This window comes from Daldinia vernicosa (assembly GCF_022497035.1).
Source record: "Daldinia vernicosa strain CBS 139.73 unplaced genomic scaffold F5Y00scaffold_80, whole genome shotgun sequence".
Taxonomy (NCBI): Eukaryota; Fungi; Ascomycota; class Sordariomycetes; order Xylariales; family Hypoxylaceae; genus Daldinia; species Daldinia vernicosa.
In genome coordinates this window covers 1-25,509 of record NW_025953996.1, presented here as the reverse complement: position 1 = coordinate 25,509, position 25,509 = coordinate 1, and the positions used below count along the sequence as shown (strand labels likewise).

Genomic DNA, 25,509 nt, shown 5'->3' with positions numbered 1-25,509 from the left:
CTAAGGGTCGGAGACGCCTGCTTACTTTAAGATGATTGCTGAAAATTTCCCGTTCAGCTTTATACAAAAGGAGTTTTATAGCCGATCCTCTTGGTGAGTGAATTAAAGTAGTAGTTATATCTGAGTCTTCTCGTCGTCCATCTGCCGGTCAAGTCAATTGGTTTCTCACGTCTCTTCTATTTACGTAGTATATTCACCATTAGAAATCCGGAATAAAGAGGTTTGAATACCGGAATATTACGTACCCTACACTTTTATCATTTTAAAATGGCCCCTCCGTTCCGTGCCGAGCACTTAGGTTCGCTGCTGCGACCCGAAGAGCTGCTAAACGTGCGTGAAACTATCCGGGACAAGGGTGTCTCGGCAGAGGAGGCAGGGCTACGGGCAGTTGAGAAGAAGGCTATTGGCGACGTAGTTAAGCTGCAGCAGGACTTAGGCCTGAAGGCTGTCAACTCGGGCGAATACAACCGTACGCGGTTCTGGGGTCTCTTTTGGGATGAGATCGAGGGTACCATCCGCCTCCAAGATGCCGACGCTAGCATGTTCCGGTTGTATCATCCGGATGTTGTTAGTCTGATCGAAACAGGCAGGAAGGTTATGCCCGGAGAGTCTGTTATTGCTGGAAGCAAGCTATCGCACAACCCTGCCAAAGCGGTGTCCAATTTGTCTGAACTTCAGGTGGTGCAGGCATTCGTTCCGGAGAGCGATTGGGGCAACATTAAGCTTACTATGATTGCACCGTCCTGGTTCCACATGAGGTACAAGCAGGGCCAGGCCTATACCAAAGAAGCCTATGCCAACGACGCCGAGTACTTTGCAGACGTCGCTAAGGTTTACCATGCCGAATTAGAAACGTTATACAAGGCCGGGTTACGAAATGTCCAATTTGACGACCCTGGCATGGCTTGTAAGTCTACTTTAAAATCTTCTTACAACAGTCTCCAGGCACGTCGCTGACAAGAAAATAGACTTCTGCTCCAAGGACTTCCGGAAGGGTTGGGAAGAGGACAAGGACAACATTGGGACATGGGAGGACCTTCTTGACGCCTACATCAAACTATACAACGACTCCCTTGCCGGCTTACCAGCAGACTTCCACTCAGGTATCCACCTGTGCCGAGGTAACTTCATCGGCGGAAGGCACTTTTCCGAGGGAGCGTACGATATAATTGCGAAGAAGCTATTCGAGAACCTGAACGTAAACACATTCTACCTCGAGTATGATACTGAGCGAGCAGGCGGCTTTGAGCCTCTGCAGTTCCTCCCTAAGGACAAAAACGTCGTGGTTGGTGTCATCAGTACAAAGGTAAGACAGCTAGAGGATAAGGAGGAGACAAAGGAGCAGATCTACAGGGCGGCAGACTTCGTAGCGAAGGGAAGTGGCCAGACCCGTGAGGAGGCCCTGAAGAGAATTTCCATCAGCCCCCAGTGCGGTTTTAGCACCCACGAAACTGGATACCCCTTAACAGTTGACGACGAGAAGAAGAAGCTGTCGCTCGTGAGACAGATAGCTGACGAAATCTGGGGCGAGCCCTAGATGTATATCTATAGATGTGTACATGACATAGGAATTATTGGTCGGGAGATGATTAGTTATGGCTTGTAGAGGTTTAGCGGCGCGCTCTTGGCTACTTCAACAGTCCAAAATTTTGGGTTAGACGGACAAAGATGGGGAGCCGCAGGTGCGGCGGCGGGCAGGCGCATGTTTTTGGTATACCCATAGAGAATCAACTTCTAAGACGTATATGATGGGGACTCAGTCTACTAGAGACACGAGGAAATTTTGAAAATAGCCGATACCACACATGATCTACCCGTTATATAAGGGGTACGATCGTAACGTCAAGTAGGCGTTACAGCTGCGACCGGCGTATCCCGCTTGGCCTCATACGCTTTCATAATAGAAACCGATGGTCTAAAACTTTGGAACCCGGTGAGGAGCGGGCTACCTACCTCTTATAGAAGTATCATGAACTTCAAAGTGATATGATTGCGTGGTATATCCATAAACTAAGACGTACCGCTGCCGCGTCGTAATTTGAGATAGGCGTAAGTTATTGAGAAAAAACCATCATCTTCGGTATATTCTCTTAAATATTTGGGTATGTGGCTACTATAATCTCGTAGCGAGTTTGAGCCTTGGTTGTACTTCGTAGACCTTAGGGAATTGATGAGATGCGCTTCAAGGTTTCGTCTTTGTCAAGATAAAACCGTGATAGCCGAAACCAGAACCATCACCGAGAACCTCCATTTCGATTTCCCAACTAGTTCCATCGCAATTCAACAGAGGTCTTATGAAATGCGGTTGTCGGTATGTCACGTAGAGGAATACCCCATCATCCTTGAGGACTCGATTTACCTGTATAGTGTTAGTAGGCGTCCTGCATGAACCACATACAGGATAAAGCGAGGCGCAAACAAGATAACTACGTAGGGAGGTATGCTTAGAGCAGCATATAAGTAGTTGAGGCCTACCTCGCGGATGTATTGACCAGTGTTCTGTTTTACATCGTCGGGTGGACTCCAGGGACTGCCATGGATCATGGCATCTAAGGTTCCCTTATCAAAGGCGACATCTATCGACTTTTCAGGGATTTCATCTAAATGGCGGACATCGCCATGCTTCCATTCGATACCCTCCATAGCGGAGTGTCGTTTAGACATGAGATCCACGACGACCGTCGAAAAGTCGACGCAGAGCTGATTCTTATACCCCCTTTCCCATAACCCCACTGGCACGTCCTGCGATATACGTTAACCATGTTAATCGTTTCTTATTTCTTATACGAAGAAGATTATTTATTTGCTGGGAAAACATACACTATCACCCGACCCCAAATGTAAAATTCGGGGATTCGTGTTGGGACTACGGGTTTGAAAGAGTCTTCGATCAAGAAAAGCCTCGAGTTCGGCGAAATTCCTAAACCACTCATGAGTTGGCCGATCTCCTTCGGCTTGGGCATAACGCTGATCCCAAAAGCTGGGATGCGCAAGGCGCTCATTTTCTTCGTCTGATGACCCCATTCCGGAAACTCTTGACTATTTTCAGCTTCAATTTTTATCGCAGGCCAAACAACATGTATTTCTTCGACGCCTCAAACCGTTTACAAGGATATTGTGGAATATCCACGTGATATGTACCTAGGTATTTATATGTACAAGGCGGAGAAACCTTATTCCTATCCATCTGCACCTACGGGATCCATGACGACTACTATTTTTATCTAAGTTACCCACTATGCACATGCCGATCGAGGCTTTATCGAGCTACCTAGGTACAGTTTTGCGGTTCCATAGATTCGCTTATGCAGGTACGGGGCTTGTCAAGATACCCAATCAGCCAATCACTATCATGTGTACTTTATTCGGAGCACATTACCATTCTCTAATTACAACAATTACAACAACAACAAGATGTTTTTGTGATACTGCATTTTATATTTATCGCCAAAAAGAACTGGTAGGGCTGATAGGTAGGTACCTACTATTAAACTTTGAAGGCTGGGTGCTTTAGGTTAGACAGATTTCTAATGTAATACATAAGCGATTTTGTCATGAACATTGTCATTGCGTCACTTACATGGGCGAAGTATCCATGATTCCATTATTTATAATACGTCATCGTCTTCCTCCTACAAACATGTATCGAACCAAACGACTATAACTCAGAATAGTTAATAGAATTCTTAAACCAAAACTTGCCCAAACAAAGGTATCAAATCTAGTGGAGTCAATCATCTAAGAAATAGATATCAAAGAAATACAATGGCGGAAGTCGCAGCTGGGTTATTGGCAGCAGAACAAGCCATCTCCGCGAGCATCTATACCGGAGCGGCTGCTTATGCCGTTGCAAGACCAACTATGCCTCTGAAGGCAACATTTTCACGGTTTGGATCTGCATCAGATGATGGTATTTCAAGGTACGTGTACTTTTTATGAGATCCATCTTCCCGTGCTCGTATTATACTAATTCGCAGAAGGTCTTCACTCACCAGATCTCATCATACACTCACCGTAGTGGGTAACAAAGCTTATATTTTCGGAGGCCAGATGAGCCAAGGAGAACTTGCCATTAATTGTATCCACTACATAGCACTGCCGAAAGCCAGTACTGCTGTAGCTGAGTTTCAGGTACTGCCGGCCATTTCTTCGAAGAAAGGCGGGCTTGTGCCAAAGCCAAGGACCAAGCATTCTGCTTGCGCGTTGAATAACCGCGTCGCTATCTATGGGGGTTGCGATGAAGCTGGAAATGTCTTAGATGAAGGCCCTATAATTTGGTTATTCGATGTCGAGAGACTCACATGGAGTACTCTTAAATCTTCTAACCATCCGGAGAGAACACCGCCCCCAAGAAGCGAAGCACGTTTGCTCGCGCACGATGGCAACCTCATCCTCGTCGGTGGGATAAATTCGAGTGGCGAAGCTCTAGCGGATGTTTGGCATTATAATTGCTCTACGGAAATTTGGAATCAGCTGCCGCACACCCCGGCCGTCGTCACGAGTGCAGCAATTTCGGGAGACACATTATACGCAATCTCTAACTCTGATACGCTTGGTAGTGAAGTACATTACCTAGAAATCCAACCCTGCACCGAACCAGCTTCAACCTGGCGGACTATCTCATTTCCCATGAACCCTTTAAGACCGGGACCTAGGCCGAGGTCGCATGGTGGATTGATCCCCATCACGACGGGGTACGGTCGGAACTATCTCCTCTACTTCTTCGGCGATCGTAAAGGAGAAGCAGAGAAAAGAGATCTACTGCAGTGGAGCGATCTCTGGACCTTCCAACTTCCATCTAGTGATTTAGAAGCCAAAGCGACTACCCCCGTGAAGGAGGCAATCAAGCCGGCTAAGATCAAAGATCAGATACGCTCAAAACTCGGTGCCGATACGGGCGCGTCTAGCTGGACTGAAGTTGAAGTACAGCCCCCCGGTGACCTTAAGGCACATGAGGGTAAGGTACATCCTGGTCCGCGAAGTTCGTTCGGATACGATATAACAGCTGATGGACGGAGTGTCGTACTATGGGGTGGTTGTAATGCAACCGGAGGGTCGGAGGGTGACGGATGGATTATTGAATTCTCATAGAGCTGCCGTTCCGTGACACGACAGGTCTCTATTGTCGGAGATCTAATCAAAATAAGGAAAGCCAGATAGGGTACGAAATAAAATGGGAAATTGTTTTTTTCAATGGAACTCGCATTTCTCTTCTCTAAGAAAACATAAAAGGATTCAACAATAGGCATGTTCGCCTTTCTGATTATGCTTTGTTAACATAGGGTAATAAAAGGCGCCTTTGGCTCAAGTAGTAGATAAAGGGTTTCCCTAATAGGAGAACCTTCATATTAAACTTGAATTCGCAACGTAGTGAAAGGGTTTTGACGCCTTATACACTATTTGAATTTCTATTTTATCTCAAACTCACAATACGTCCACAATATGGGTAGATGTGACAGCATTGCTTCGGCCTACGATACCACGCCGTATCACGCCTACTGTCTATCTGAAGGAGGGGATGAAGATGACGATGTCTGCGTATGGGATGAAGGTCCACAGCTTTACGATTTATATGATAGCGAAGATGAGCGGATAGTCGCCGAGATTCATAGTTCTATCCCCGAGTGTGATTGGGTATTCCGCAGCAGAGCACGAAATGATGATACCCCAACAACGATACGGCCCGCAGGAGCAAAGAGGAGAGACAGCACCATCACAATACTAGAAAATCCCTCCAAAGATCCCGAGAAACTAACCGACGACGAGTTCCAAGAGCGACAGATCGCCTATGCACTGTCGACCACCCGGAGGAATCTAACTAGGATGTCGCAATTCATGTTAAAGTTGGAGTGCCGCGCAGGGAAGGTTACGAAGGAAGGCATCAAGCACACCCTTGATGCTACTGTCGCCGACAGTACTGACGCGGCCAATAAATATCCTACCTACCAGGACGATCTCGAGGAAATCAAACACCTGAGCGATAATGTATGGCAGCGCTTATATCTCATCGACCGACACTGGCGACAGCAGAGTCGCAGGGACCGCGATGCTAAGGGCCACAGTCCCCCTATCGAACTTGAGAGCGAACCAGCCGTGAAGGCATTTCTAAAAGAAGAACGACAGACTAACCATCTCACGAGTAGGGATTCGTGCTACTATACAGCCGCGGACCTAGCGAGCGGGAGGAGATTTGAAGACTGGATTATGTATCTGAAGAACTTCTGCGAGTTCAAGGACGACCCGGCCGAAGAGACTAAGCTTGTGCATCTAGCCTGGCGGTTCCTCGACCGCGAATTGCGCGGGCCGAGGCCGACTAACCCCGCGTGTATTGCGAATTTCCTGGCGGAGCTTAATGGGCAGTATCAAAATGGCGCTTTTGACGAGGCGATTAAGAATCCCGAGAAGCGGGAGAAAGATGATGATAAGGCGTGGGGGGCTATTAAGAAGTTTTGGTTTTCGAGGTTTCAATATTAGTGCTAAAGTGATTAGAGTTAGTTAATATATGGATTTATTATTTATTACGTTGATTAGAGTATGTTCTTTGGTTGACATAGGGGATGGAGCTGTGAAGTGTTTAATGTCTTTGGGTAGATGTGTACCTAGTATTCCCCCTATTAAATAATACATGCAGTTTTTTATGAGCTTATATTTCGGAAAATTTCTACATTTCCAGGATAAACAATCCGAAGCTGGCACTATGTACTGGAGATCTATTTTAAGCGTCGCTGGGAGGATGTGATCGGCATTTCGAAGCGTGAGTAGGTAGGTATAGGGGCGTACTTATGTCACCCTCAATATCCTAATACTCCTAGCAAGAAAGTTCTTCTCGCACGAAGGTAAGTTCGAGACTACATTAAGTGTCATGCCATATTTCATTCCTTGTGTCTATGATACGAAGCTACTTCGATTTACATTAGTTATTATTTAGATATCTTTGTATTACGTAGGCTGGTAATTCCAATGCAATAGCTCGCCGTGAATAGCCATTGGTTCCGTTATAGCCATTCAATACATGACAGTCGCACCCTTTCAAGGCTTGCGAACAATGCTTTGTACCTGCTAATCATCTCAAAGGTATCTTTAGAAACCTCGTCGAGGCTTTATCTTTCGGACAAGGCATTATCATTAGTATTGTGGTTATGGTATCAATGACAATGCAAAGAGTGACTATGGAAATGTAACATAAGAGCTGAGCTAAGCCTGCTCCCTAGTAACGAAACGTAACAATTCTAAATCCTCGCTTTCATGTAAGCTGCGTGGGCAATAGGATCCTCGCGGGAAGCTAGCAGCTACGTTTACCCCTTTTTATTATACCAGCCACCAAGTTCCTTCGCTCTCATGTCGTACACTCAACGGACTCCTCTATTGGGGTCTTCAAAAGATATTAACTATGCCACCGTTAAGCCTATGTTAAGCAATGATACTTTTGTAAAGAAGCAGCTAGCTGAAATTTCGGACAGTGAGGATCACGTTATTGATATCGAGAGAATAGCCAAATTGCAGGAGAGAATTTCGCCTACTACGACGTGTTCTTACGGTAGCAATTGCGGTGTATATTTCTGCGATTATTGTGCGCGGAACGGATTGGAGCACTCCCCAGACCCAGAAGTGGATGAGCGTAACCTTTGGGTAAGATGTGTGGAAAGCGAGGGGTCGCTGGCGGTCCTTGAAACGATGATTACCTTTCAGATGCGCCTCCTTAGCGTGTTAGTGCCGGCGGTCCTATTACTCGTTCTGAGGATATATATAGCGGCATTGTTTTAAGATATATATAGGTACCTAGGTAGCTACTCAGGTAGGAATGCTCGGTGTAATATACTTGTTTGTTTGCTTGCTTCTTCATGACCGGCGTAACTTCCCTCCTCGTACTTCCTTCTCTAAATGAATATTCTACGTCGAATATACGACCCTACTTACCTCTGTCCCCTTCCATCTACCTCTTCCTACCTTTACCTACCAACTACAAGCTAAACAATTCAACACCCTACCACACACCAAGCAACTTATCCACACTAATACCCAGTCTTCTTAATATAGTCTTACTCTTACAGACTGGAGATAGCTCACGGCTCTCGACTACCACTAGTCTACCTATCCTCAAACCACCTACGACTCTCATCACCACATCTATTTTTCTCTACTCAAGACCTCGTTCGTATTCAGTACCCTAGTTACAATAGAGGTAGTTACTCCTCCAATACCTCTCACTTCCAACTTTACACACGACGTTGAGCGGCTTCCTCACTTCTCTCTCACGATAAATCGTCCCGGCGAGGAGTTTTTTCTGTCCGTTCCAACCCCCTCGTAACATCCTTACTGCCAGCACTATTGCGTATCCCCCTGCGCTTCACGATCTCGTATTACTTACACCAGTGGAAAAATCTACCCAGCGTGTTCCTATCCATTTAGTTTTTGAAGTAATCTACTACCATCCTTTTACCTTCCTTGAACAAGGATGAACAAGAATACTTCGGCTCGTGGCTTTCCATACCAGCGCCAACCAGTACCAAGCTTCTCAATCAACGCCTTTCCTTGACATTTACCTTTCTATTTACCCCCACTTCCTTAAGCAATTATTATTCTTATCAGTTTCTAGTAATATCTTCTCACTTACACACCTTACTCTACAGCCTACCTACGTGAGACCTTGGTATCACAACTACTTCTCAGTCTACAATCTCTTACCATATCGCCAGTCGCACTGGTCGAAAGAAATGCCCGACCTCGATACCAGTGATAGCATGGCAGCGGAGTGCCTGGTTCCTGCTGCTAGCACGGCGGCGCAGCAGCAGCAGCAGCAGCCGGACTCTTTCGCATGGAACTCATGCGGTCACTATGATGACCAGAAAAGAATTGAAATTAGAGAGGAAGCACTCGAAGTCGGCCTCTTGCAATGCAAGCTGCTAATCAATCAATTCGAGGTCTTTCTCGATAATGCTCGCTTGGATAGCGAATTAGCTTCGAACATGCTAGGGCTTGAATCCCTTGAGAAATGGATTCAAGACTGCAGTACGTATTCTATAATTTAAGAAGACGCTATGCTGATATTTGGCTTAGAGGATCTGATGAAGCTTCACAAGAAATTCCAAGTACTCGTCGGTGTCGCAGGACCAACTGGCAGCGGGAAGACGTCGGCTCTTAATGCTCTTCTCGGATACAATGAGCTCCTACCAACTAATAACCAAGAAGCTGCTACTGCCGTACCTTGCAAGGTATCCTATAATCATGACGATAAACCTAGCATGAAATTTAGGGCATGTGTCACTTTTCGTACTAAGACAGCCCTGGTGAAGCAGCTGGACCGGTTCTTCGAGGACCTGAAGGGTAGGAATGAATTACGAGCGATAAATAACAAGTCACCTGAGGACCACGAAGAACTTCGAAATGCGAACTCCAATCTAAAGCCGACCCTGGAGATGATCAGAACGGTCTTTGGTATCGAGGAGCGCGATGTCACTAATATGACAACCCAGGACCTTCTTGAGCTGAATAAGAGCGTCCCCAAACTCCTTGGTTCAACTAAGAAATTCCACAGTGGCCATGAAGACCAGCTGGCAGATCAGATAAAACCATATATGGACTCGACTACGGCTAAACATACGAAGTTGGGTTCGGAGTTCGCGGCTTGGCCGCTAATAGATGAAGTAGAATTATACGTTAAGTCCGACATCCTCAAAAACGGTGTCGTTTTAGTCGATCTCCCTGGAGTCGCCGACTCGGTAGAGAGTCGGGCTGCTATCGCTGAGGCATATTTCCCCAAGTTGGTTGCTACTCTCATCGTGTCTCCCGCTCGCAGGGCAGCGGATGAGTCTACCGCGGTGAAGCTGATGTCGGATCATCAGCAATTACGCTTGAAGATGGATGGTAAATTCAATAAGCGCAGCTTCTGTATCGCGGTTTCGCAGACAGACCATATTGACCGCAGATCAGCCGTCAGAAGTCGAGAGGCTAGGTCAAATCCTAAATTGCAAGATCTCATCAAGGTAGAGAATAGTACGAAGCTAAAGAAGCAAGAAAAAGAGAACCAGTTGAAGGAAGCTCGTAAGCTGCTCCGTGCTGCTGAGAGAGCCACAGCATCAAAGAAATCCCAAGTGTCAAAGAAATCCCAAGCGTCAAAGAAATCCCAAGCACCAAAGAAATCCCAAGCACCAAAGAAATCCCAAAATATTGCCCGCAGTACGTTGAGACGCAATGAATTTCCTGCTTCATGTGCTAACTCTTCTTAGGGACGTTGAATAAACCCCAGGTATCGAAGTATAGCGATCAGACAAAAAAACAGATAGGGAATAGTGCAGTACTCAAAAAGGAGATTGGTGAATTGGCAGAGAAGCTGGACGACTTAGATGGCCATATTACTTTCCTCTGTGTCCGAAGCAGAAACAAGTTCCTCGAGAATCGTATACAGCATGATTTCCGAAGAAGACAGGCGGGCACTGTTAACGGTGAACAGAAAGTTGCCAAGGATATATGCGATGGTAGAGTTTCCGTTTGCCCGATCAGTGCGAAGGCATTTTGGGAGTGCAAGTTGAGCGACAAGCCTATAGCCGGATTTCCGGATGAGCACTACTCGGGAATCCCAAGCCTTAATCAATGGATTAGAAAGGCCACCGTCAAAGAACGAGAGAGTCACGCCAACAGCATCCTGTATGACCTACTTAACCACTTCAATGTGATTCAGACCTGGGCAAGGGAAGAATGGGGTCATGATCGACTTCAAATTGATAGGGAATGGCTGGAAAACGATGTATTCCCAAATCTTTATAACGTCATGAAAGAGGTATTTATTAGCTAAACCCACGTCCATTTATGAGAGCTTCAAGACTAACAAGTTATGATATAGGAGCTGAATAAATATTGGGTAGAGCTAAACAAATCCGTCAAGAAATATAATCCGCTCCACGATAGAAAGAAGTCACTTGAAAACTGCACAGGGGAATGTCGCAATGTTGTACAGAACTGGTCATTCAAGGATCCCAGCGATGATGCCGCGACAGCCAAGATACATTGGCTCACATATCAGGCCAATATTAGCAGAGAAGGGGGTAACTTTGTGAGCAAGTCCGGCGATGAAAGTATTAGCTACAACTGGATGGAAGATATGTAAGAGCTCCATTAGGTATCTTTTGCTATATAATTTCGGAATGGCTAACTTTAATGTCAGCTCGGATGTCTTGCTTAGGACCATTGTGGCCGACTGGAACCAAGCTCTGAACCATGATATTCCTGCACTTTATGAACCAGCTTGCAAGATTATCAACCTCACATGGGAGCGCTTCCTGGCACAATTGCGGTTTGGCGTTAAGGAGGTCGCCCCTGAACTTTCGCCGTTCCTTGATAAGATCATGTCAGATATTGACATAATAAAGGAGCAAATTAAGGATAGGGTACGACAGGCTCTAACGAGCATTTCGAAGGATGCGTCTGAAGTTCATCCAGACATGGTCAAATTGATCCAGAAAAAATGGCATGACACTTTCAGAAAAGCGGCGAAAGAAAAAGGCAAGTTAGACAAAAATTTGATCTTCCGATTATTTCTAATTTGAAGATAGGGAAGGGCTCTTTCAATGCGCGACAGGGACTTCTGCTTGAATTTGCGGACAAGAGTGGTACCAAGATGTTCAACGCTGCCTTCGAAGACACGAAGAAAAAGCTTACGGAGAACTTTGATCGACTCCCAAGCAACCTCAACAATATATCCACGTTCGCGGTCCAATCAGTCCAAGATCATATCAAGGCGCTCTTGGATAGTGTCGCCTTACCCGACGTAAAGGTAGAGGAGGCATTTAAAGAGAAGGCTGAACTGCAGCGGTTCGTGCGCAGCACTCTCATGCAGTGGGATCTTAAATGGAAGCTTCCCGGAACGATTCGGAACCTCCATATGAATGACGAGGAAGTTTCTATTCCTGATGAGTACTGCACTAAAGAAGGTGAAGTTGAAGATGATACGGGAGATGAGGACGAGATGGATATAGATGAGCCGCTTGTTAGATGAAGACTAACTAACCTCCTTACCATTCTCCAGAACAACAATCCCCAAAGGTTTGACGGTGATCGGTTGATTGGCTCATATTGACTCTGCTCTTGATTTGGCTCGACGCTGCGTTACGTTGAAAATAATATGCGATAGGAGGATCAATATCTACAGACATCTAGCACACCAGGCCTACTATATTCGCGATGATTCCTCCGCATTTGAAATGAATCGCCGGGATTCAATGCTTGCTCTGCCATACTCGTGAGGCTTCACGGATGATACAATGCGATGATTTTCTCTTTCCATAATGCGCATGTCTTTACATAAACTAAATAGCAAATAAATCGTGTGGATTCCAATTTTAGCTTTACGAGAACCCACTTCCGACGTACGGTGCTACATTAGTGCAAAACCGACAAAACTAAAATTGAAAATCAGAAAATCAAAAATCAGAAAATCAAAAAATCAAAATTCGTCCGACTTGGCACATGCACATGCACATGCACTATAATTTACAGCACCTACATGCGCTAAAGCCCCTTATAAATACAGGGCATTACAGTGATGCATGCGCTAAAATATGCCTAAGGTTTACCTTAAGATGTTGTGTTGAATGCGAGTAAACATTTCCTATTTGAATGGGACACATGCCTTGCTACCTTACAGATAATTTTCCTGCCTTATAGAAGCAGTAAAAGGTGAAAGGAATCAGTCTGCATATGCATATGCTTAAGGCTTCGTTATTACTCAGGTCTTGAGGGAACTGGAAGTATTGTCCAGCCGTATAATAGCAGTAAACCCGGGCTATCGTAAGGGTGCCTTCTAGTTTAATAAGGGGTAACTAGGTCACTAATATGTAATAAAAATAAAAATAGCATAGAAACATGGTGAGGTGTAAACCTTAGGCTTTTGTATAGCCCAGGGGGTATTATATCTAGTCTTTTCCTCAGTCTTTTGCTTAGTCTTTTGCTGAGCTCTTTGCTGAATTATCGCAGTTGTAAGAGACGAGAGGCTGCTACTGTCGTTCTCATCCCGCGAGGCATCTTTTGAGGCCTCACTTGGGGCGACCCCTACCTCGTCCTCTGGGGCGACCCCTACCTCGTTCTCTGGGCTGGTTTCTCTGTTGATGTCGTCTTCGGTTAGACGACCTCGTTTGTTTGCACGAGAGCTTTGATCTGATATAGCCCTTGGTCGCTTAGGCGTGGGAGTAATCTGAGGAGATATAGTAGATCTGAAGCTGTCCCTCTCGTACGGCGACGAAGGATCGATAAAATTCTTGTTAGTGATAAGTAAGGGTTCGTCAATCGGTTCCGCCTTCACGGGAACAGTATCCGCGCTTGACTCCCTGTTCGTGCGAGTATTGGCCCCCCCTTTCCTCCGAGGAGTGCGCCCCTTTTTCACCGGAGTGACATCCTCTTCTATCTCCTCAAGAGGTGCGTAGAAACACACGTAAATATTAACAGGCTTATACCCGTCGGGCTGAAAGAGTGGTGTGGGGGGGTGAAATAGGTCACGGATTGTACGAACAGGACCTTTTGGAAAAGGGAGACTAATCGGCCCCTTCTTCGTACAGCTCTTCGCTAACTCCATCTTCCAGCCTTCTTTAAATGCTTGGAAGAAGGTGGGATTTGTGAGGTGCGGTCGTACAAAATGTCGTATCCAATCTTCCTCGGTTTGGTCCGGCGAATCTCGAGAGTAAAAGGGAACAAGCTCAACCGTTTCTAATAAAATGATTAGCTATAGTTTTATTAAAAGGTCAAATAGCTTACGAATTTCCTTAGCTATGGCGACACACTCTACGCCTCTGTAAAGGTGAGACCATACCATCCAAGCGTGTATATTCGGGACGACGGTATAGTTGTCCGTATACCCCTTCTTCCCGTTCCTTTGGCCTGCTCTGCCTACCTCCTGCGAAGAGTGCTTCATATTGTTCGATATCGACCGAGTAAGATTACTTAATCTATCTTTGTTATGAGGGATAGCTGTACGAGACGAGGCAATAATATGTGAGGGATTATCCCCAGTGTGACGACGATCAATAGAAATCAATTGGGCTGGCGTTTCTGATTTCGTGCGAGAGGTAGATTGGGAAGTTGTAGATTGTGAAGACGTGTTATCCGTAAACGGATCGTCGTCGTTGTCGTCGTCAATAATGATAGATTTTGGCCAAGGACATTTACAAAAGGGGCATGTTGTACCGCCCATTAGGTTTCGGATATCGGTATGAGTGCGAGCAATTCGGCCGTCTTCGTCGGAACGAGGGCATTACCTTTTCTTGAATATAAGTAGGCATTGTAGGCTTGTAATAGGTGAAATTGATGGAAGATGTAGATATGATGGTATTCGCACGAAAGGGATATATGATTTTGTGAGGAAAAAATGAGAAAAAGGAAATAGAGTCCGTCTCATCCCCGAGATATTGGCCAAAGCGTATACACACGAGCCAACAGTTGACGTAACAATACGGTAGAAGTAGTCGATTAGATAAGCATCAAATAAGGTTAGAAGCCGCGACGCTATGATTGACGATCATTTAGCTATGATTGAAGATATCGCAGGTATAAGGCAGGCGTTAATAGTATCCCAAAAAAAAAATATGCCATATAAGCTACCAACCAGCTACCTAGGTAGTCACTTGTCACTCCGTAGTGGTCACATACCAAAGGCGGCTCCTAACATTGATATAGGACCTTTATAAAATCCGTACGGCTATAATAGACAGGTACGTAATGATATCTTATAATAGACCTTTGCAACATTGAAGGCCAAGCTATATTAACGCCTTTCTTATTGCCAGTCGTGGTGTTGCCATTCCGGTGCCGTGCGAGGCTTGACGATATCCAGACAATTATAGCAAAAGTTTCGGGATCACGCTGCTAAATGCAGCATATAGGTTATAGGACAGTGAATCGGACGACGAGAATAACCACCAGGCCCTACTCTTTCTTGCTAACGCCCGCCTCCCAACCCAGCGCTTGCGTCTTATTTCCGAAATGCCAGGCTCTTGATTAAATCTAATTAATTTGTATTAATTCCAGTAAGGGTTTTTTTTTTGTACGACCGTAGATAGGTACATGGGACCAAAGAAGCTAGATATTAAGTAAATCTAATAAAGGCGTTGCTGTTGGAAGTCCGCAATAGTCTAAGACGATTACCGTATACCTTTTCGTGATGCCTTAGATACATAAGTAAACGTATCGTACGAAAATGAGGTGAAATTAAAATATAGTGTCTTATAGCTAATAGATATTTATTTATTTATTTTATTTAATAATATTGTATGTAGTTGTAGTTATGTATAATTGATTAGATTGTTTTAGTCAATTGGACGAATTTTGATTTTTGATTTTCTGATTTTTGATTTTGCGATTTTCAATTTTAGTTTTGTCGGTTTTGCACTAATGGAGCACCATGCCGATGACCTACCCAGTCCCACCAGGTATATTCCAGCCTCTACACTACACACGTGGGACCACCTTATATTCTGGAGGGTTAAACTTGAACATAATCTCGTGGGCTATGTTCCTTAGAAATGCCGGGCTGGCGTCACCCCAGCTTTCGTGAAGCCGTACGATACCATCGTCGAGCTGCCGACACAATGATGGGAAGTAAGCGAGGCCGGCCACTAAGAGTATAGTGTGAACCCATATGCCCTTTCCGCTCCAGAGTTTGATGTCCTCCCTCGTGTACTGCGGCTTCATGGGCTGGCAGTACCGCCACCCTGCGTGTAGCCACAAAGACCAGACCATCACCCACGCGCACGCGGCTATCCGACTGTCGCTAGCAGCGAAAGACGCAGCTAGGACGAACAAAGACACGATCAAGGTGGTAATGTAGCACGACAACGCGAGAACGTTGTCGTATGAGTAGGGGTCTATAAGCCTGCATAGCGTTACGCTCCAGGGCTCGGGGTTGCGACGGGTTTCGGTGCTGGTAAGGGAACGGAAGAGGCTGACGAAGACGGACTGCCAGATTACGAAAAACGCGAAGATGGCGAACACGCAGATGCTGACGTAGAATAGGGTGTGGAAGACCAAGGAGAGGAACGAGGCGTGGGGTACAGGCAGCTCAAGTAGACGCAGAATTGCGATGATGTCGGCAACGGCGTCGTCGATGAGATCCGGGGGGTTGGGAGAGGGGTCTCCGCCGTATGGCCAGTCTGCGATCATTGGGGATATTGGTTTGGGGCCGGGGAGATGATGGGTTAATGGGTAGGTGAGCAGTGAGACTTGGTAAAGGAAACCCTGTTTGTTTCGAGAGGCTTGATTCACACGTGGGGTAGCTGTCTCGTTGGTTATCAGCGGAGAAGACTCTGAGTCAGGTAGATATAGGCAAGTAATGAAATGACGGTCTTTGAGGTCGAGTTACAGTTGTCTGAATCAGCTTTGTATGTCTAACTCTGCCTTTTTTATATCTGTCGTACGAACAGAACAATCTATATTGTTTACACACAAAGAGATCACCTCAGTGAACATGCTATGTGAGATAGAATCCTTTGAAGATAAGGGGCTTCTATGATATAATCCTCGAATAATAGACATTTAAAGTATACCAGCCGTTCCCCTAACCCGACTACCAACTCTCAGCTTTAGTAAAAACCGCTACGATCTGGTGAAAAGGCTACCTCTCATCTATCCTGTCCGGTATCTAGATTCTAAGAGTAATGCCCAGTATCTCCACCACCAATGTAAAGCTAGGATTATACACCCAATCCAGCCACCCGAGGTTAACCAGCCCATGATCCATCAACATGCGCAGCCCAGGGGATCCCCACGCCGCCGCGAGAAGCGCAAAAGAAGCAAGGGACAGATATTTTTCTGAGACAACACTGACGCAGACTATCGCGTACCAGATAATGAAGCCCCAGAAGACGGTGATGCGCCCCGGATAGTTGCTCATGGTCTCGGGGTCGATGGAGTTGAATCCTGCCACTACCGCCCTCATGCCTAGTAGCCCGAATACTAGCATCCAGATATTAGTCGCCCAGCGCCCGGTGCGGACGAGTAGTTCAGGGTATCGCGATAGCCAAAAGCTGAAGACCATCAACCATGTGACTTTAGAAGAGATAGTCAGCAGCTTGCTCCTTGGAGTAAGGGAAAGGAAAGTAACGTAAGTAATATAAGGTATTCGGATCCGTTTGAACTTGGGCGGACGATAGCTTAACCTTTACGTTGAAATAGATAAGAGAGAATAATAACTGGCTAGAGAGGATATGAAAAGGTAAGAAATTCTTGATAATACATACTGGCGGCAGAAATCGCGACAAAATAATACATTTAGACTTGTTTCATTCCTCCCATATAGGAGGGTATAACTATCAGATCGAATATGCACACGAAGTATACTATAATCACGGATTCTTGAGAGGTTTCTAAAATAACGTGGATATATCAAATGGTTCGCTTGGACAACGGGGGTTGGTCTTTAGCTGGTTACGGTATAACAATTAGAAAAACCCATCAACCATCTCCTTGTGCGTGCTCGCGGTCCAAGCCGAAAGCAGTCTCGAGGACGAATGACAAAAGACCCCAATGCGTATTTTGCTCTTTTCCCCCTCTTCATCTATCTTTATTGTACCAGATCGTTCACATAGTCTTTGTCAACAAATCGCGTACCTCGAAGTAATCCACAGCCCAAACGCCGAGACAAAGAATGAATGGACCAAGACAATCGTAGTATGAACATCTCGACTTGCTTGTATGTACAGTATTCGGTTTATTCCCTGACGAACAAGCCAGCCATACCCATCCCGGTACCCACGCACATACTCACCACACCCACCTGTCCCCCGGTCCGTCCCAAGCCATGCAACAGCGTAGCCGTCATCCTTGCCCCCGTAGCACCAAGCGGGTGGCCTAGAGCAATAGCACCTCCGTTAGGGTTAACCTTGTCCTGCGCCCATGCCTCCTGCAAACCAAGCTCTCTTAAGCAGTAGACGGACTGGCTGGCGAAAGCCTCGTTGATCTCCCACCGGTCCACATTCTTTAACTTGATATCGAGCTGGTTTAGGAGCTTCGGGATAGCTAGCGCGGGGCCGATGCCCATCTCGTCCGGGGCGCAACCTACCGTAGTAGCAGCTACGAACTTCCCCATGATACTCGACGTCAGCCCGAGCTCTGTCGCGGTGCTTCGCCTCATCAAAAGCGAGGCAGCCGCGCCGTCGCTGACTTGACTCGAGTTACCCGCCGTGCTCGTGCCGGATTCGCCAAGTACAGGCTTGAGCTTAGCGAGGCCCTCGAGCGTTACCCCCGGCCTTATGCCATCATCCTTTGTTACGGTAATCTGTTTCGGCTCCCCAACTTCTTTCCCTTGTTTGTCAGTTTCCTGGAAGACGGTAGAAACAGGCACGATCTCTTGGTCGAATAAGCCCTCGGCCTGAGCCTTCGCCGCGCGCCGCTGGGACTCAAAGGCAAACTCGTCTTGCTCCTCGCGCGAAACCTTGTACCTCTTCGCAACGTTCTCGCTGGTAGCAAGCATAGGCATAATGCAATCGCGGGCATCTTTAACGGGACTCTCGGCTAACACGGGCCACCTATCTACAGGTATAGCCTTACTAGCGTAATTCCTCGTCATGCTCTCCATGCCCGCGGCGATACCTACGCTAATCATGTCGACGCGGATCTGGGCGGCGATGGTAGCCAGACCCTGCAGACTGCTGCCGCATGCGCGGTTGACGGTATACAAGGATGTGGTATTAGGGAACCCGACATGATTCATAGCCATGCGGGAAGCCTTGCTACCGCCGAGTTCGGAGAGGACGACGCCGACGGCGACATCTTCTATCTTATTCGGCGGGAGATTCGGGTTGGCGTCAAGCGTGGCGCGTAGTACGACGGAGAGCAGCTCTTCAGGGTAGGCATTCTTTAGTTGGCCGCGACCCGAGCGACAAATAGGAGTGCGTAGCGAGGAGAGGATGACGGTGTCGGAAGGTGATTTAGCTAATACAGCAGAAAGTCCTCTAGGGAGTATCATATTTATTATACGTGAAGACGGTGAAATCCAATGTTAAGCTTGCTATATACAATATATACACAATGGATATAAAAGAGGTAAATAATAAATAAACTAGTAGGAGAAATACATATACAGTATACAGAGAATTAAGAAGGAAGGAAATCCAACTAGATGATATAGCCCCCCAAGCGGGACAGGGGAAAATAGAGTCGTAAAAGATAAAAGACGGCAGAGGGCCGTTGATTGTTCAAGAAGCAATAATTAAACTGCCGGTTGCCAGTTCCGCAGGTGGGGTTTATACGGTTGACCAGAGCGTTGACTGTAGCAAAACCCAAAAATCAATACGTATACCGTGGGGGGTAGGTTTAAACATATTTATTAATAATTTAATTAAATTAAACCCTTATATATTATATAAGCAGGGGGGTACTTACTTAAATGAAAATTTTTTTTATTAAATTATTTTAATTTTATTTTACCCCGTAATAATTCCGGTAAATAAATTTTAATTAAATGCTTTAAATTTATAATACGTTTTATGTTTTAAATATTAACTTTAATTATATTAAAATTTATAAATTTTATTAATTATAATAATACCATTTTTATTAAAAATTAAAAAAATATAATTATTTAAAATTAAAGTTAATTTTAAATAAATATATATAAATTTAATTAAATGTTAACGTATATATATAAATAATGTTAATTTTATATAAATAATATTATTTAAATATATTAATTTATTAATTTAAAATTAAAAAAAAAAAGTTATTTTAACTTTAATTAAATTTATTAATAAAAAAAATAAAAAATAATTTACTTAAAATATTTTTAATTAATTTTATAAAAATATTTTTAATAACGTATATAATTTAATTAAAAAGTAATTTATGAATTTTAATTTAATTTAATAATATAAATATTTATGTTAATTTATATTAATTAATATTAAAAAATTTAATGTTTAATTAAATTAAAAAAAATCCGTAAAAAAAGTAAAATTATTTACTTTAACTTTAATTTTAACCGTTAATAAAAAATGTTAATTATTATAATTTATTTTATAATTAAAAAAGTTAATTTAAACCCGTATAATTAATGTTAATATGTAAAATCACGTAATTTTTACGCGAAATACGTTATAAAATCCCGCATTTTTTTTTTAAAACATGTATAAATTATTAATATTTAAATATAACTTTTAATTATTTATTTTATTAAAATATAATTTAATTAAATATATATAAAATTAAATAATATTAATAATAATAAAAATAATTAAAAAAAATAAAAAATAAAGTTAATTAAGTTTAAATAATAACGATATTAAATAAAGTAAATTTATATTTAATAAAAATACTTTAAACGATTTAATTATATAAAAGCTTAAAAAATATCGATTTATAATTAACGTAAAATTAACTTATTATTAATATAATTATATATTTTTAAAATAATAACGCCATTAATTAAATACGTATAAATAACTTTAAAAAATAATCATTATATATTATTAATTTATTAATAATAAAAAAAATTATCGGTTTAAAAATAAAAATATAATAAATTAATATAATTCGGAAAAAAATAACTTAATTTAATATATATTAAAATAAACTTAAATTATTTAAAAACTTTTTAATTTTATTAAATTTAAATGCGTTAAATTAATGTTAACTTAATTAAAAATTTAAAAAAAAATTAAAAAATTAAAAAATTAAAAAATTAAAAAATTAAATAAAATATTTAAAATTAAATAATTAAAAAATTAAAAAATAAATATTTAATAAAATTTAATTTAATTTAATAAAATAAAATAAAATTTAAATTTAAAAATTAATAAATTAATAAATTAATAAATTAATAAATAAATAAATAAAATAAATAAAATAAATAAAATAAATTAAAATAAAATTAATAAAAATAATTAAAATTAATAAAATTAATAAAAATAATAAAATTAATAAAAATTAATAAAATTAATAAAATTAATAAAATTAAATAAAATTAATAAAATTAATAAAATTAATAAAATTAATAAAATTAAATAAAATTAATAAAATTAATAAAATTAAATAATTATTAATAATAAATAATTAATAAAAAATTATTTAATTTTTTAAAAATAATAAAATTAATATATAAATTTATATAAATTTATTTTTATAATCTTATATTAATATTAATAAAAAAAATTTTATTTTTTTTTATTTTTTTTTTATTTAAATTATTCGAAATATTTTAACTTTTAATTAATTTAAAACTTTATTAAGTTTTTATTATTAAATATTATTTAAATAAATTTAATATTAAATATATTTTAAATTTATTAAATATAACTTATAATATTTAAATTTTACGTTTTACTTTTTATTATTATTTTAAAAAATGAAAAATTAAATTTAATTAAATTTAAATTATTTATATTAAATCTTTTAAAACTTATATACGTAAATTATTTTTCGAATATAATTTAAATAATGATTAATTAATTTTATTTTTTATTTAAAAAAATTATATTATATTATATTAAAATATTATAATTATTTATAAATTTTTAATAATTTTTTAATAATTTAACCTTAAAAGATTAAAATTACGCATAAATAAATTATGTAATTTTTTTAAAAATAAATAATATATATAAAATATTATAAAAAAAATGGATTATTAAATATTATACGTATATATTAAATAATAATAATTTAACATTTTTTAATATATTATTTTTAAGGTTTATATTAAATTTCACATAAATAAAATCGTATAACGTAATATAAAAATATAATAACGTTATAATAATTAAATAATGTTAAACTTAAATTATATTTAATTTATAAATATATATTATAAATTAAAAGCATATAATATTAAAGTTTACGTAATTATTAATATATATTTTTAATATATTTTTTAATTTTATTATAATATATTAATTTATATAACCCGTTTAATATTTATATAATATATTTAAATTATTAATTAATTTAATTATACACCTTTTATTATTTATTTAAATAAAAGTAATAAATTATTAATCATTATTACATTTTATTATTATTTATTATAAAATATTAAAAATATACGTTTTTTATATCGTTTTATATTTTATTAATATAAATTTAAATAAATTAATATTAATTTAAAATAATTAACACGTTTTAAAATTTTAATTAAAAATCTTTATATTTTTATTAATAATATTTACTTTACTTTTTAATAATTAAAATATATTAATATAAATATTATTTTAAATAAACTTTTTCGTTTTTATAATTGTTTTTTTTTTAAATAAAACATAATTAATTAATATATTAAAAATTAATAATTATAACTTTATAATAATTGTATAATTTTTTAAAAAATAATATACGCTTGTATAAATTATTATTAATTTATTTATTATTAATTATATTATTATTAAAAATATTTTAATTAATTATAATATAAAGGTTTTTAAACGCGTAAATATATTATTAATAAAATTACTTTATTATACGTATATATATTTATAATTTATTATAAATTTATTAAATTTATATAAATTTAAAATTTATATTATATATATAAATAAAAAAATAAATTTTATATTATTTTTAATAAATTTTAAATTTTATATAACGTTTTTAATTTTAAATTAACCAATAATTATTAAATTTTATTAAACCGTAAAAAATGGATTAAATTATAACATTTAATTAATTTAAATTAAATAAATTTTAATATTTATTTTTTAAAATAAAACTTAATAATTTATAATAATATTTTAATATAAATAAATGGTATTTTTAAAAAAATAAATAAATAAAATAAAAATTTACTTTATTTAAATTAATATCATTATTTATAAAAACAATTAATAAAATATAATTTATAAAAAATTAAACTTAAAATATTTAAATTATTATTTATTAATAATAATTAAAATTAATTTAAAATATTATTAAAAGAAATTAATATTAATTTAAAAAATTTAAAAAAAATAAAAATAAATAATAAAATTAAAGATAAATTTTAAATAATAATAATTTAATTATAAATAAATTTTAAATAATATAATTTAATTATATTTTATTTAAAAAATTAATATAAAACCGTTTATAAATATTTAATTTTATTTTATATAATAAAATAATTATATTTAAATTAATATTAAATTGTTTAAATTTTATTTTAACTTTTTTTAATTTTAATTAAATTAATTTAAATTTAATTTTAATATTTTTATTTTTTATTTTCTTTTTTTTTTTTTTAACTTTTATATTTTATTTATTATTTTTTTTAATTTTAATTTATTATTTATTATTTTTTTTAATTTTAATTTATTATTTATTATTTTTTTTAATTTTAATTTATATTTTATAAAATTTAATTTTAATAATTTTTAAAGATTTTATTTTTTTTTTAATAAGTTTTTCTTTAATTATTTTAAGGTTTTTATTTTTAATAATAATTTAATTTTTTTATAATTTAATTATATTTATTATAATTTTATTTAAATATAAATTAAAATAATAATTTTTATTATTAATATTTCCCGTTTTAATTAAAAACTTATTTTTAATTATTATAATTATATAAAATTAATTATAATTAATATTAAATAAATTAATTTATTTTATTATTTTTTTTAATATTACTTTTATAAATAACCATTTTTTTTTACGTAAATGTATTTAAATTAAAAATTTTTTAAATAAAAAATTAATTAATTTATAATAATTATTATATATAATATTAATTAATAATTTTATAACTTAATTAATTACAATTTAAATTAATTTAATAATAACATTTTCGGGATTATTATAAATTAATATTTTATAAAAATCAATAAAATAAAAATATATTTCGATTTTATTAATAATAAATTTAATTAATTTACGGTTATTTATTAAACTAATTTTACGTACTTTTTTAATTATATCGTAATATAATTTAAAATTTAATTTTTTATTTTTATTAAAAATAGTAAAAGTTAAAATCGTACGAGTAATTTAATAATTAAATAAAATTGAAATAAATTATTTAAATGAAAAAAGACTTTCGGTAAAGTTAATAACGTTTAAAATTTCTTAAATAATATTAAAGTTAATATTATAAATTTTATATATTTTTAAATAAAACATTTATTTTTTAATATTATAATATATAAATAAAAACTTAAAATAATAACTTAAAAAAACAAAGAAATTTATTATATAAAATTACTTCTTTTAATATTAATAAAATTATTATAAATATAAATTTAAACTTATTTATATAAATGCGTAAATATAAAAAAAATTTATATAATCATTTATATATTTTAAAATAAAAATAAAAAAATTTAATTTATTTATTTATAAATATATTAAATTAATTATCTTTATTATAAAATTATTAATTAATTATTTTTATTTTTTATAAATATAATATAATTATTTTAAAATTTATATTTTAAAAAAAGTAAATATATTAACGTTTTTAAGGTTTTATTATAATTAACGTTTTAATTAATCGTAAATTTATTACTTTTTAATTAAAGTTATAAATCCGGCATTATTAAACACGGATTACCACTTGTAAAAACCTATAAGTTTATAAGTAAAAAATGTATATAAAATTATAAATAATTTTTTAAATAAATTTTTTTTTTTTATTTAATTAATTAATTAATATTATAAATTTTATTTTAATATATATTATTATAATAATAATATATTATAAATTTTTATATTAAAATATTAAAAAACATAAATAATTATTTTTTTAAATAAATTATTAATAATAAAAATAATAAATAAATTAAACGTAATCGTTTTTAATAAAAAAAAAAAAAGAATAATTAAAAATAAAGTAATTATAATATTAAATTTTAAAAAGTTTAATAATAAATAAAATATTATTAAAAATAATGATTTTTAAATAAACGGTTAAATTAATTATAAATTAAATATAAATAACGTTTATTAAAAAATAAATAAAATTAATAATAAATTATATATTATAATTAATATAATTAAAATATAAATTATTTAATAAAATAAATTATTTAATATTAAAATAAATATATTAATAAATAAAATTAAAAATATAAATTAATTTATAAAAAATATAAAAATATAAATTAATAAATTTAAAAATAATTTAATTATATTAATAATAAAATTATTATTAATAATATTTTTAATAATAATATTATTATTATTATTATAAAAGTTTACGAAATAAATTTTTAATATAAATTAATTTAAATAAAAATTTATTAATGTTAATAATAAAAGTTAATTAATAAATGGTAAATTTAATTTATATTATTTAATAAATATAAATTATATTATATATATATTTTAAAAAAAGAAAATAAAATTAATATAATTTAAAATAATATTAAGTAATTAAAGTAATAATTATATAAAATATAAAAATAAAAATAAAATTATTTTATTTTTTATTTTTAAATTTATTTAAATAAATAATAAAATATTTAATAAATTTTAAAAAATATAAAATAAATTAATAATAATATTTATATTATATAATTTATAATTAATAAAAATAATAATAAAATTATTAAAAAATTTTTAATAAATGTT

At 36.4% G+C, this 25,509-nt stretch overlaps 8 protein-coding genes across 8 annotated transcripts; 4 read left to right on the top strand and 4 right to left on the bottom strand.

The window, feature by feature from the left end:
* Nucleotides 1-51: 51 nt before the first annotated feature.
* On the top strand, nucleotides 52-1,854 carry F5Y00DRAFT_208391 (UROD/MetE-like protein). Its single transcript, XM_048005467.1, has 2 exons — nucleotides 52-907; nucleotides 969-1,854. Exons 1-2 carry the CDS (start codon nucleotides 268-270, stop codon nucleotides 1,535-1,537), a joined length of 1,209 nt encoding a protein of 402 aa, XP_047860150.1. The 5' UTR covers nucleotides 52-267; the 3' UTR covers nucleotides 1,538-1,854.
* A 5-nt stretch (nucleotides 1,855-1,859) lies between these two features.
* Nucleotides 1,860-3,100, bottom strand: F5Y00DRAFT_208395 (S-adenosyl-L-methionine-dependent methyltransferase). The gene is made up of 3 exons (XM_048005468.1): nucleotides 2,821-3,100; nucleotides 2,476-2,742; nucleotides 1,860-2,359 (listed from the first exon to the last, which is right to left on the bottom strand). Exons 1-3 carry the CDS (start codon nucleotides 3,022-3,024, stop codon nucleotides 2,183-2,185), a joined length of 648 nt encoding a protein of 215 aa, XP_047860149.1. The 5' UTR covers nucleotides 3,025-3,100; the 3' UTR covers nucleotides 1,860-2,182.
* Nucleotides 3,101-3,625: 525 nt separating this feature from the next.
* On the top strand, nucleotides 3,626-5,162 carry F5Y00DRAFT_274385 (uncharacterized protein). Its single transcript, XM_048013344.1, has 2 exons — nucleotides 3,626-3,920; nucleotides 3,981-5,162. Exons 1-2 carry the CDS (start codon nucleotides 3,766-3,768, stop codon nucleotides 5,089-5,091), a joined length of 1,266 nt encoding a protein of 421 aa, XP_047860148.1. The 5' UTR covers nucleotides 3,626-3,765; the 3' UTR covers nucleotides 5,092-5,162.
* A 169-nt stretch (nucleotides 5,163-5,331) lies between these two features.
* On the top strand, nucleotides 5,332-6,474 carry F5Y00DRAFT_274381 (uncharacterized protein; the record flags this gene model as incomplete). Its single annotated transcript, XM_048013343.1, has 1 exon — nucleotides 5,332-6,474. Exon 1 carries the CDS (start codon nucleotides 5,443-5,445, stop codon nucleotides 6,472-6,474), a length of 1,032 nt encoding a protein of 343 aa, XP_047860147.1. The 5' UTR covers nucleotides 5,332-5,442.
* An 864-nt stretch (nucleotides 6,475-7,338) lies between these two features.
* Nucleotides 7,339-11,992, top strand: F5Y00DRAFT_266754 (uncharacterized protein; the record flags this gene model as incomplete). The annotated part of the gene is made up of 7 exons (XM_048011978.1): nucleotides 7,339-7,629; nucleotides 8,697-9,009; nucleotides 9,058-10,176; nucleotides 10,227-10,777; nucleotides 10,841-11,100; nucleotides 11,162-11,441; nucleotides 11,555-11,992. 7 exons carry the CDS (start codon nucleotides 7,339-7,341, stop codon nucleotides 11,990-11,992), a joined length of 3,252 nt encoding a protein of 1,083 aa, XP_047860146.1.
* Nucleotides 11,993-12,823: 831 nt separating this feature from the next.
* On the bottom strand, nucleotides 12,824-13,900 carry F5Y00DRAFT_266753 (uncharacterized protein; the record flags this gene model as incomplete). Its single annotated transcript, XM_048011977.1, has 2 exons — nucleotides 12,824-13,695; nucleotides 13,744-13,900. The coding sequence occupies 2 exons, from the start codon at nucleotides 13,898-13,900 to the stop codon at nucleotides 12,824-12,826; spliced, it is 1,029 nt and encodes a 342-aa protein (XP_047860145.1).
* A 1,476-nt stretch (nucleotides 13,901-15,376) lies between these two features.
* On the bottom strand, nucleotides 15,377-16,395 carry F5Y00DRAFT_249148 (uncharacterized protein). Its single transcript, XM_048009554.1, has one exon. The coding sequence runs from the start codon at nucleotides 16,141-16,143 to the stop codon at nucleotides 15,433-15,435; it is 711 nt and encodes a 236-aa protein (XP_047860144.1). The 5' UTR covers nucleotides 16,144-16,395; the 3' UTR covers nucleotides 15,377-15,432.
* A 923-nt stretch (nucleotides 16,396-17,318) lies between these two features.
* F5Y00DRAFT_249147 (thiolase) lies at nucleotides 17,319-19,167 on the bottom strand. The gene has a single exon (XM_048009553.1). The coding sequence runs from the start codon at nucleotides 18,944-18,946 to the stop codon at nucleotides 17,690-17,692; it is 1,257 nt and encodes a 418-aa protein (XP_047860143.1). The 5' UTR covers nucleotides 18,947-19,167; the 3' UTR covers nucleotides 17,319-17,689.
* Between the last annotated feature and the right edge of the window lie 6,342 nt (nucleotides 19,168-25,509).